This window comes from Lampris incognitus, chromosome 1, assembly GCF_029633865.1.
Source record: "Lampris incognitus isolate fLamInc1 chromosome 1, fLamInc1.hap2, whole genome shotgun sequence".
Taxonomy (NCBI): domain Eukaryota; kingdom Metazoa; phylum Chordata; class Actinopteri; order Lampriformes; family Lampridae; genus Lampris; species Lampris incognitus.
In genome coordinates, this window is record NC_079211.1 from 10073612 (window position 1) to 10086465 (window position 12854).

Genomic DNA, 12854 nt, shown 5'->3' on the forward strand with positions numbered 1-12854 from the left:
CTCATCAACGTTTAGCGGGAGAAACGTTTCATCACCTCATCTAAGCGACCTCCTCGGTCTCAACGGACTGCAGGTATGCAGGTGTCCCCGCCCGTATAAACGATACAGCGGCTTAACGACGGAAACCAACGATCGGTTTCATATGCAAATACGGATGTGACCATTAACTAGAGCTTCAATGGCCATGTGCACTATTCACAGAGGATTTGGGAACGTTTGCAATCACAGCATTGTAAGATGGTGACAGATGTACTCTTACAACCCCACCCCCACCCCCACCCCCCCCACCCCCGGGTTCAAGGGTGGTCGTTCCCTCTTCACGTCGATGGCCTCTTTGACTCCCCGTTCAAACCAGCGTTCCTCCCTATCAAGGATGTGCACCTCCTCGTCCTTGAAAGAGTGGCCTCTGTGGAGTGCTGGCCTGACGTATTAGCCCTCCTGGGGTGTGTCATCCTCTGTTTGGTTTCTCCCAATGAACGTTGCGTCCAGATAAACCGATTCAGCTCTCTGTGATTACTTTGGAGATATTTCCTAATGTTTGTGGGCGGCACGGTGGGCCCAGCGGTTAGCGCGGTCGCCTCACAGCAAAAAGGTGCTGGGTTCGAGCCCCGGGGTAGTCCAACCTTGGGGGTCGTCCTCTTGTGTGGAGTTTGCATGTTCTCCCCGTGTCTGCGTGGGTTTCCTCCGGGGGTTCCGGTTTCCTCCCACAGTCCAAAGACATGGAGGTCAGGTGAACCGGCCGTACTACATTGTGTGAATGTGTGTGTGCATGTTGGCGCCGTGATGGACTGGCGGCCCGTCCAGGGTCTCCCCCCCCCCCCGCCTGCTGCCCAAGTGACTGCTGGGATAGGCTCCAGCATCTCACGACCCAATTAGGATAAGCGGCTTGGATAATGGCTGGATGGATGCTGTTTGATTTTGCTTATAGATGTCAAATGATTTTTGGGGGGGGGGGGGTAGGAGAACAATGTCATTTATCTCTTAGCTTGAGGAGATGAGTAAAGATATTTTGTGGTAAACTGACACGTCAGCCTGACAGATTAAGGAATAGTGTTGCTGGTTGCAGCTCTTGTAGTGCGTTGGGGAAGATTGAAGCTGGGATCTGTGAACGTGTGGAGTGTGTGTGTGTGTGTGTGTGTGTGTGTGTGTGTTTCTAGCTAATGAGTGTGATTACCTGGCCAGGTGTTATAAGTAGGCCTTAATGGTAGTCTGGTTGACCAGCAGGCGACATGCGGCGCTTTGTGAGGCATGTGGTGATTAACGTCCAGTTTGCTCCGTCTGCACTCACCAAACACTTGTTCAGCTGCCTTAAATGCTGAGTGACTCCGATAATGGACGGTGTGAATCCCATGTTCTCCGTTCCCTCATCTGAAATAATATGGTTAAATCTTTCATTTTTGACGTGGTCACGCGGAACCGCCATTCACAAATGTGCCAAACATTACATTTTCATTCATATCAACGGTTTTGATGTTTCAAAACTCATAAATGTGTCCCTTTCTGACTTTAACATGTGTTGGCCACGCCTTGTGTCAGGCTTTTAACCGAAACTCCCTTCAATTGGTCCTTGGAGACAGACGATGGTGAGCCCACGGTGTGTGGGCCTACTTCCTGTTGACCAACAAAAAAACCCCCAAAAACATCACACCTGACTGCTCTGCATTACAAGGGGTTGGAACGCCAATGCCTTCAGTCTGGCCAGGTTCTCACTGGCAGGTCAGAGGTCATCCGAACCGAAAGGAGCGACTCATCGAAAGAACTGGTTTTTCATGAGACATCAGAATCATGTTTTATTGCCAAGTAGTTCAAGAACATACAAGGAATTTGACTTGGTTAGGTTGGCGCATGAGGGGGAAATGAACAGCAACAGTAAGGTAATGAGAAATATATATAAGACAAAATAAAAACAGGTGAAATAAGGTGCAATAATGTGGAAACACTGGGAATATGGCAAGCACTCTATTTACAAAATGTTAAATGAGAATTTTTAAATAAGTTATTTACAGAAGGAGAACTTGTAGAATGAGAGTTATTTACAGAAGGAGAACTTGTAGAATGAGAGTTATTTACAGAAGGAGAGTTATTTACAGGGTAGTGTGGGCTTTATGCAAAGTGTCGATGTGCAGAGGGCCGAGTAGGGCAGATACTATATCTATCTGCACTGTTGCATCTATTGCACTGCGATTGTGCATGTGCACAAACACATTGCATCTATTGCACTGTGATTGTGCATGTGAGTGTGTGTGCATGTGTGTGGGTCCATGTCATGTCATGGTGTGGTGTGGAGAGAGGGTCAAAGGGGGTGGGAGGTGTAGTGTCTATCTATGGGTGTCTGGGGTCTTATTGGAAAGGCCTACTGCTGTGGGGAAGAAGCTGTTCTTGTGGTGCGAGGTTCACGTTTTTATAGACCCTAGCCTCTTGCCAGGGGGGTGTTTTGAAGAGGCCATGGCCTGGGTGGGAAGGGTCGACCATCATCTTTCCTGCTCGCCTCAGTGTCCTTGAAGCATACGGGTCCTGGAGGGATGGCAGGTTGCAGTCAGTCACCCTTTTCAGCAGAGCGAATGATACGCTGCAGCCTCCCCTTGTCCTTTGCGGTGGTAGCAGCATACCAGATAGAGATGGAGGAGGTGACGGTGGACTCAATGATGGCGGTGTAAAAATGCACCATCATTGGCTTTGGCAGGTTGAACTTCTTCAGCTGCCGCAGGAAGTACAACCTCCGCTGCGCCTTCTTGGTGAGGGAGTTGATGTTCAGTTCCCACTTGAGATCTTGGGTGATGATGGCGCCCAGGAAGCGGAAGAATTCCACAGTGGTGAGTGGGGAGCCACACAGAGTGATGGGGGCGGGCGGGTGGGGTGGGGGGGTTCTTTCTGAAGTTCCCAACCATCCCCACTGTCATTAGAGCGTTGAGCTCCAAGTTGTTTTGGTCACATCAGGACACCAGATGGTCAATCTTCCACCTGTAGGCGGACTCATCCCCGCCAGCGATGAGCCCAATACGAGTGGTGTCAGCAAATGTCAGGAGCTTGACTGACTGGTGAGGGGAACTGATGAACCCGGAGTCGGAGACGTGTTTCCCCAGTTTCATGTGCTGCTTCCTGTCTGTTAGGAAGTTGATGATCCACCTGCGGGTGGAGTCAGGCGCATGCAGTCGAGGGGGAAGGGGGGCTTGTCCTGCAATAGAACTGGGATGGTGCTGTTGAAGGCAGAGCTGAAATCCACAAACAGGATCTTGGCATAGATTCTTGCAGAGTCCAGGTGCTGGAGGACGAAGTGGAGCGCCATGTGAACTGCATCGTCCACAGACCTGTTGGCTCTGTAGGTGAACTGCGGGGGGTCCAGGGGTGGGTTGGTTATGGTTTTAAGGTGGAACAGTACAAGGTGCTCAAAAGACTTCATTACCACAGAGGTCAGGGCAACGGGTCTGTAGTCACTGAGTCCTGTGGGCCTTGGTTATGTGGGGAGGGGATGATGGTGGAGGTTGAAAATATCTGTGAACACCGGAGACAGCTGATCAGCATAGCGCTTCAGGGTGGAGGGAGAGAACCAACCTGGCCCAGCTGCTTTGCAGGGGTACTGTCTCTTGAACAGCCTGTTATGTTAATGTCCCTCTCCGCGATAGAGAGAGGAGGGGGCCTTCAAGGTGGGCAGCTGTAGAGAAGCCCGGGCCCCCGCTGAGGTTTGGGGAGGAGTAGCTGCTGGTCTGGAGCCGGTAGATGGAGTCATGGGGGATGGTATGAGGACTGACCCATTGTCTTTCAAATCGACAATAGCACTCATTCAGATCGTTGGCCAGGCGCAAGTCATTAGTGGAGGGGGGGGGGGTCGGTTTGTAGTTGGTGATCTGTCCGAGGCCCTTCCAGACAGAGGCTGAATTGTTTTCTGAGAACTGCTGTTGAAGTCTCTCAGAGTACAGTCGTTTAGCATCGCTCACCGCCTTGCTGAACCTGTATTTAGACACGTCAAGCAAGGCATTGTCCCCACTCCTTAATGCTACCTCCTTTTCTAAGCTTAGCTGTCTCAGTTTAGCTGTAAACCGGGGATCTGGTCTGTCTTTATCCGCGCTCCGTTCAGCTCTTCTCTTCTTTTTGCTGTTCTACAGGGACACCTAGTGTTCATATGCAGTAGTTACACTTTAGTCCCTGCCGAGACAAGGATGTTTTGGGGTTTTTTTGGGGGGGGGGCCTATGACGTAACTGAGGGACCTCACACATCTCAACAGTAAGAAAACACGCGCGCGCGCGCGCACGCACGCTTCACTGAACGGTACACCTTCAACGCATATAAACAACATATTCCTGAGACCTAAAAAGTGACAAGAGGATAGAAAGAATGATTATGGGTATTAGAGAAGTGATGGGGTAAGGAAAGAGAATTTATTTTCTTTCTCATTCCATAAAAAAGTGGCAGCCATTCTGTGAGATTCCTCAAGAATGGTGACATTAAGGGAGAAAAAAGGCCACTTTCTGTTGTTATTGTGCAGTTGTTTGGTGACAGTGAAACGTGTTCTCTGCATTTAGCCCATCTTACTGTATAGGGGCAGCGGGCAGCTGCAGCGCCCGGGGACCAACTCCGGTTCTTCTTTCCATTGCCTTGCTCAGGGGCACAGACAGGAGCATTAACCCCAACATGCATGTCTTTTTGCTGGTGGGAGGAAACCGGAGCACCCGGGGGAAACCCACGCAGACACGGGGAGAACATGCACACTCCACACAGAAAGGACCCGGGACGGCCTGGGGTTCGAACCCAGGACCTTCTTGTTGTGAGGCAACAGCACTAACCAGTGGGCCAACATGCTGGGCCATTATCTTTGGGTGTATGTCTGTTTCATCAGATAAATACTGTCAGCATACATCACTCCTCTCTTAACTCGTCGTGTCTTTCCACCTCTTATGTTGTCTTGTCTTGTCTTGTCTTGTCTTGTCTTCCCAGTTGGAGCTGTCAATAGTCACTAGATGGAGGGGGTGGGATCTGTGTGTCCAGTCAGGGTGTGTTTATGAATTATGAACTCTCAGATTGACAGACTAAGTTGTGTAAAAGTGAGCTATACTTCTCGAATATCTCATTTGGGAAGGATCGGATGAATGGATCTCATTCGTTGTACCGCTGCTGTAAATATTTTACCACTGGTAAATATAGGCCGGATATTACCACTGCATAACGTTGCTGTTTTAAGAGAGGTAAAAAGCCACCAAAAGGACATTATTTAGACGATGTTGACCAAGCTTCTGGAAGTTTTAAGGCATCTGTTGCGAACACAGATGGCTTAACGATGATGCTATTGTAGCGAATTCGGGGGACAACGCAACCACAGAAGCTGCCGCGGCCGGGAAGAGAACCCGTATCGCCCGCACCGCAGGAGGCATCGCTAACCGCTCGACTAAAGGTTCAGATCCGCTAGCCAGCGGCCAGCGTGTCTTGTTATCCATGCACGTTACACCATGAAGCACCAATGACCTGATACTACGGCCATGCTAGGACCTGAAAACATGGTAAGCTAGGCTACTCCACCAGACACGTCACCAGCTAATCATTTAGAATTTGCTAAGTTTTCGGTTTTTGCATTTATTACAGACGATTCCTTAAGATGTTAACTGCCTAGCTCATCAATTTACATATTGTAGCGAATTCGGGGGGACAACGCAACCACAGGAACTGCCGCGGCCGGGACGCGAACCCGTATCGCCCGCACCGCAGGAGGCATCGCTAACCGCTCGACCCTTTAGACTCTTCTTATCCATGCGTGTTACACCATTTTCTTTAACATGTCGTTTGTGTTTCATGCGAACAATCCACCAAGACAAATGGCTCGCACGCACAGGCGAGAACTAAAACATAACCGGATTCTTCCAAACAGCTGTCCAGATGTTTTTCTTCTTCTAACGAAATCTGACCGTCACGCGCTCACACTTTGCTGTGAAGTCGAGTCTGTTTTTAAAGATCACGCGTCTCTCATATTTGCGACGTTAATCGTGACGTCACAAACGTTAACAAACTCATGGCGAAATTAAGCCAACACACAAAAAAGCAACGAAAGTGTTCTTGTTTAAAAAAAAAGATTTCCGATGTTAAACTGTAGCGTAACAAATACACGTTTTCTTCAGCACGGAGAAGAATTTGCTGTTGCGCCAAAAAAAAAACAGCCTGATTCAAACTCGGGAGTCGTTCACACGCCGCTGGAAGTGTTTTCTGAGTCCGACGTGACGTCAGGCGGCTGTTGTTTTGCGCCGCATCCGACCGGGTATTTGAACGATCTAAACGCGCCCTTGGCCGTTACGTTGCGGTGAACGCATCTAATTGGTGGATAATCCTGCGTCCGTCTCATTCCAACACGTTCCCCGTCCAAACGAAGGGCAGACGGAGAAGGGCCGGAGGAAGTTAAACGTGAGAAAATCTGGGTCGGAGACTCTGTGGGCGGAAGTAGGAGGTCGGAGCTGTCGCCGAGAAGAAGAAAGAAAGAAGACGAAGAAGAAGAAGAAGCAGAAGAAGAAGAGATCAAAAATGAAAACAGAGCTCGCTCCGCGCCTGCTACAGCACTTGTTGATCCGGATTTGCGTCCAACGAGCCCTCGTCGGCGAACACCGCGGTCGGTGACAGCACCGCCCGGTGGGATTTCGACCGTCCCGTCCCCCCCGTCCCCCTCCAACAAAGATCAGCGGCGCCTCGGACGATATTTGAGGGCGCACGACTTTACTTGACCGGCTGTGATCACTGACCGCAGGGGGGGGGGTTGTCATGTGAAATGGCATCGGGCAAATTAGCAATGCTAGCGTCGAGCTGATTAACCCGCTCGGCAGAACCCCTCCACCCACCCCCACCCCCAACCCCACCGCCGTCAAACGACGCGGCCGTCCGGCACCATCCCCCCCCCCCGCCGCACGGTGCGATGACGTGCCATTCACGGTTAACCACGTCGCAAACAGGTTAAGCTCTGCGAAATTCCCGGAAAGCTCGGCTGAGCTCGCCCGTCCCGGTCGCCGGGCTGTTGGGCTGTTTCGACGCGGTGTGATTTTTGGTGGGGGAAGAGTGCGTTGGGCCGAGGGCGACATGGCAGAGTGCGGTCGCGCCCCCCGGCATGGGAATCCCAGCGCCGCGGCGAGCCCGGCGGAGAGCCCGGCGTCCGGCAAGAAAAAGGCGCAGCAGTCCCCGGCTCCCCGCTCCCGGTACCCGGTCACAGCACCCGGCCACTGCTTCAGAAAGGTCACCCTGACCAAACCCACCTACTGCCACAACTGCAGCGATTTCATCTGGGGTCTCATCGGCTTCTTGTGCGAAGGTAAGGGGGGCGCGCGCGCACACGCACGCGCAATGTTCTGCTTTCTAACCGGGGCTACTTGTCAGTAAAGGCATGGCATCAGACTACATTATGTCACTTATCAGATGGGCTGGGACGTTTTTCTGCAGTGTTAGTCATAAAGAGGATCTTGCTATAGATTTCGTTTTCCACCAAAGCAGCGAGATTTCTACCAGCCTAACGTGACCGACGGGCCCAACCTGCCTTGCGCCGCATCCTTTGCAGTGTGACTGTATTGCATTTATGTATTTTGTGATGTCGATTCTGAAACTGTGTTTTAATGCATGGATTTCGGCTTTTAGTTTATCGACCATCCTCAGTGAGTGCACTTACTCTAGATGGGGCAGTTGATAGACTTGGCTGGTTATTGATCTTTCTTTTTTTTTTTTTTTGTCCAAAGATTTTCTACTCAGGGACTCAGTCTTAAATGTAAGGGGTAAATCCTTACAGGGATGTGCTGCTGGCTGTTTTGAACAGCATCATGGTGTTAATGGGCCCCCGAATAAACAATAGGGTGCTTAGTCATACATTTTATATACATACGTCATGGTTGTGTTTCTGCCCCTGCCTTGCTCACCTGTCCCCCATTACGTGATTGGCTTGCCATGTCTATTCCTCCACCTGCATTGCTCTCGTGATCCCCCATTCCTTTATTTGGCGTGCCATCCCTGATTACGGTGGCTCGGACCGTCCCACACCTCATGTGGCCCACATACTGCGTGGAATGATGGCACTTGGGCGGTCCGCTCCTGTTTGCCAGATCTGGGCCAGAACCAAGCTATAGCAATGCCGCATGTGCCACATATTCACCAAAGGTGGCCCATATTTGTGTTGTGATATGTGGGCCATATTCACCATTTACCACACGGGCCACTTCAGGGTCACATCCAGATTACATGTTGCTGAGAGCACCGCATTTTTGCCAAAAAGGCTCACATTTGATTTGGCGTATTTGGGCCATATTTGCTATTATACATGTGGGCCACTTCAGGCTGACATCCATCTTGTCAGGGCCAGAAGAAGGCCATCAAGTGCCACATCGTTGCCTGAAGTGGCCCAAATCCGGACGCTATCTGGGATTTCGGTTGCTGCCCCTGCTTTACTCACCTGCGCCCAATTTTCCTGATTGGCTCCCCAGCAGATAGCGTTTTCTCCCGGGTTGCCCCGGTTCTTTGTCAGATCGTTACATATTGGCTTTTGGTAGCCGGATGGGATACGTCACGTCTTGTCTCGAGCCGTCCTTGTCGTCTATAAGTTTGTTTGTTTTATTAAAACATTGTTCTAGCCCAGTCTGTCTCCGTTGTCTGCATGTGGGTCCTCTCTTCCTGCTTCCGGCGTGACATCGATACTTAGTTTTGCGATCCGCCTCTAGGTGTCGTTGTCATCGATTTGGGTTTGGTTTGTGTCCAAAACCATGGCTGTGTAACCGGTTATTTTCTTGCCCGGTGCGGGATTCGATACGGGGTGTACTGCACCACAAGGCGACGTCACTAACCGCTCGGCTAAAGGGTCAGACCCGTTAGCTAGGGGCTAACAACAACAACATTTTACATTGGGATTCACTGAAAGTTGAATTTGGCTATAAAATCAAATGTTTCAGGTGTTAGCCTTTAATTTCTACATCATCTAGAGCAGTGTTTCTCAACCGGGGGTCCGCGGACCCCTAGCGGTCCGTGGTGTAATTGCAAGGGGTCCGTGAAAATAAAATATCTTTAAAAAAAGAAGATCCTATGACATTTATAGAAATAGGATTATTTTACTCAAATGTGACTGAGACCTTTATCTACCTAAACTATGAAGGGTAACAGGACTTTTTTCTCTAATTACATCTGTTTCACAAGTGTAATTTATTGTATTTTAATAAGAGATCTCGCTCCCGTTTGCATTGTTAAACGTTACTGCATAAAAATTCTGTTGTTACATATATCTGAAAGTTACTGAATACATATTCTGTTTTGTTACATATATCTGAAAGTTACTGAATACATATTCTGTTTTGTTAACTATATCTGAAAGTTACTGAATACATATTCTGGTTTGTTACATATATCTGAAAGTTACTGCATAAGAATTCTGTTTTGTTACATATATCTGAAAGTTACTGAATACATATTCTGTGTTGTTACATATATCTGAAAGTTACTGAATACATATTCTGTTTTGTTACATATATCTGAAAGTTACTGAATACATATTCTGTGTTGTTACATATATCTGAAAGTTACTGAATACATATTCTGTTTTGTTACATATATCTGAAAGTTACTGCATAAGAATTCTGTTTTGTTAACTATATCCAAGTTACAACTGAAAGCTCTTATTTTTGCCCCAAAGAGTGAATAAATGCTATAATGCAATTTAAAATGCAGTTTCTACTGTTGCTATCAAATTGCAACCCCCCTCCCCCAACATCAGGTGGAGGGGTCCTCAGGGTAGATCAAAAATACGCAGGGGGTCCAGGACCCCAAAAAGGTTGAGAACCACTGATCTAGAGGGAAATCGTCATAATCCAGCCCATTATCGTCCCCAGTATGCCGTCTGGTGTTCCTTTCATACGCTGTTGTGTTTGGGCTGTGGAGGCAACTGAATACAATGGCAGCGGGATCTGGGGGCCCTCGCGTTATACGAACACCCAGCAGCCCAGTTAGCCAAGGGAGGCCCCTTCTTTTCTCCTCTCCTCACTTCGATTTAATCAAGAATTCAGCAAGCGGACTGGAGGAGATCTAGGGCAGGCTTGGTCACCTCTCAAGTGATTGTCTTCCTGTCTTTCTCCCTGTCTCTCTCTTGCATATACACACACACACACACACACACACACACACACACAGATTATAGATGACCAGTGTATTACGGCATGGGGGACTGTGTAGGGAGCAAAGCTTCTGTTGCACAATCAGAGCTGTAGTCAAGTCGTGATTTACTTTCTTCAGTTGGCATGGCAACAAGAGACTGGCGGGATGCTTGGTGAAAGAGGAGCGGGGGGGGGGTGTTAGGAGTCAGAAACACATACACACGCACAGGAACAGATTGGTTAAAAGCCTTGCCAGAATGTATTGCACTGTAAAGAAAGGGGGTAAGGTGATTTATGTTCTCTCACTTTAAACTGTGTGATGGATTAATGCAAACCAATGACGTTGCCAAACCAGAAGTGTTTCGTTGGTGAATACTTTCTGTAATTACGTGATAGTACACCACATCTAAGTGGCGGCTTTTATCCATCTCTTATCGACCAAAGCGCCTCACAGCTCAATGGACTGTGTGGAATCAAACCCCTGTCTCTGGCAGTATGAGTGCCTTGCTTTATCCTTGAGCCTTCACAGGGAATGGAACCCCCTAACACTGGTTTTGATAGCAACCAACCACTGTTTTGATAGCATAAAGGTTGAGGTTTAGCCAGCTGTAGAGTGTGCCGTGATCTTTATCCAGGAATTCAGTGGGATAACAACAGGCCCCTGATAGGCCACACCCCTTTCACCTGACAGACCACGCCCCATGTTCCCTGACTGACAGCTGTCTCCTCCCCAGTGTGTAACTTCATGTGTCATGAGAAGTGTCTGAAGACTCTGAGGACCGTCTGCTCCTGCATGGCTCCAACACAAGTGCGGGTGAGTGACGCACCACCAGCTTAAATGTTCATTTTTATCGCCCGTATTATCATCATAACTGATACAGTGCCCTGTATTGAACCAATGGCTCAGCTGCTGTTGGCTTTGCTCACTTACTGATTCATTGGAGTGAAGCCATTTTTCTCTCTGAACTATGTTTACTGGGTGTTTAATTCAAGTTCTGCTGCTATGTGACGGCTAGCTGGGAGTCTGATAACGGTCTCAGTTATAACCAGAAACTTCTCCTTCCACCAGTCAAACACTTGAATAACATATGTTAAAATCTCACCGAGAATACAATCAAGGTCTATACTCAATGACTCTTTAATTTCTGTGCTTTTGGGCTTACTAGTCATCAGCCTGAACCACATCTCACCTTGACTGAAATTTGAACTGAATGTCATTAGTTAGTGGTTAGCGCGGTCGCCTCACAGCAAGAAGGTGCTGGGTTCGAACCGTGGGGTTGTCCAACCTTGGGGGTCATCCTCTGTGTGGAGTTTGCATGTTCTACTCTTGTCTGCATGGGTTTCCTCCGGGTGCTCCGGTTTCCTCCCACAGTCCAAAGACGCGTAAGTCAGGTGAATCGGCTGTACTAAGTTGTCCCGAGGTGTGGGTTTGTGTGTGTGTGTGTTTGTGTGTGTGTGTGTGGGCCTTGTGATGGCCTGGCAGCCTGTCCAGGGTGTCTCCTCGCCTGTTGCCCAATGACTGCTGTGTGCAGGATAAGCGGTTTGGATAATGGATGGATAGATGTCATTAGCGCTCTGAACCCAAATAGTCTATTATCCCCAATATTCACTTCAACAGACTTGTAAATATACCAGCCAACACGGCTTACATTGGGTTTTTATCTAGTCCAGGATCTGTGGGAATCTGCTCAAACCTGGTCCTCCCATTTTTTTTTCCCATCCTGGTATTTCAACTTTCTTTGTTGTTGGGAAATAATGTCTACATATTGTTCTCCCGCAGTGTTATGTGACATAAATTTGTCTTCTGGTTGTTGTGCCATATAATTGTCACATTGGAGCATATTACAGGGTCATATTGTGTTGCAGTGTATGACGTTGCTTTTTTTCCCACAATGTCATGTTTTGCTGTCACTGTCCCCTGCAGGTCCCAGTGGCCCACTGTTTTGGCCCGGCGGGTCAGAAGAAAAGGTTCTGCTGTGTGTGCAGGAAACACACGGAGGGAAACGCTCTTCGCTGCGAAGGTCGGTCCAAATCCCTCCCTCAGGCACGTTGTGACCGACGTGCCCTTGAGCAACAAGAGTTGCCTCTAAAGCCACTGCGAGGCTAGATTAACTACAGGGCTGTGGGCTGTGGCTGGGTCCGGGACTTGACAGGCTGGGTTTATGAAACAAGGAAGAGAGAGAGGTGACACTCGAGGTGTGTTTTCTCAGAACTGATTGGCTGTGAGCTCGGTAAACAGAGCAGCCTCGCTGTGTAATTTACACTGCAGCTTTGATTCAGGCCCGAGGAAAAAGAATACGAGTGATTTTTAAACTTGTCTTTGCACATGCTGGGAAATATGAGCGTTCCGCAAGATACACAACACAATACACATCGCACCCTACAGAGTCCAAATACATTACACATTATACACAACAGAATACATGGCACACACACAAACAACACATTAAAAACTCACAATATACACACAAGGCAGTACACAGTACTACACACAACACAGTATGTACATAATACACACTGAAGATACACAACATATACAAACAGCACAATACCCTCAAAGCTCACTCACACAGAACACACAATAATTGCAAAATTACGATTTAGGGCTGGGCAATATATTGATATATCGATATCATGATGGAAGACTAGATATTATCTGGCATTTTGGATATGGTAATATCATGATATGACATAAGTGTTGTCTTTTCCTGGTTTTAAAGGCTCCGTTACAGTAAAGAGATGCAAGTTTCTGAATTTGCTAGACTGTT

The 12854-nt window shown here is 48.4% G+C and overlaps 1 protein-coding gene across 1 annotated transcript in view; it reads left to right on the plus strand.

Moving 5' to 3' along the window:
- Nucleotides 1-6774: 6774 nt before the first annotated feature.
- Nucleotides 6775-12854, plus strand: part of LOC130115187 (diacylglycerol kinase theta) — a 36552-nt gene continuing 30472 nt past the window's right edge. The window contains exons 1-3 of the mRNA XM_056282809.1: nucleotides 6775-7277; nucleotides 10821-10900; nucleotides 12011-12107. Of these exons, the coding sequence (XP_056138784.1) occupies nucleotides 7049-7277; nucleotides 10821-10900; nucleotides 12011-12107 (406 nt within the window). The 5' untranslated portion in view covers nucleotides 6775-7048. The remainder of the gene's footprint in view (nucleotides 7278-10820; nucleotides 10901-12010; nucleotides 12108-12854) is intronic.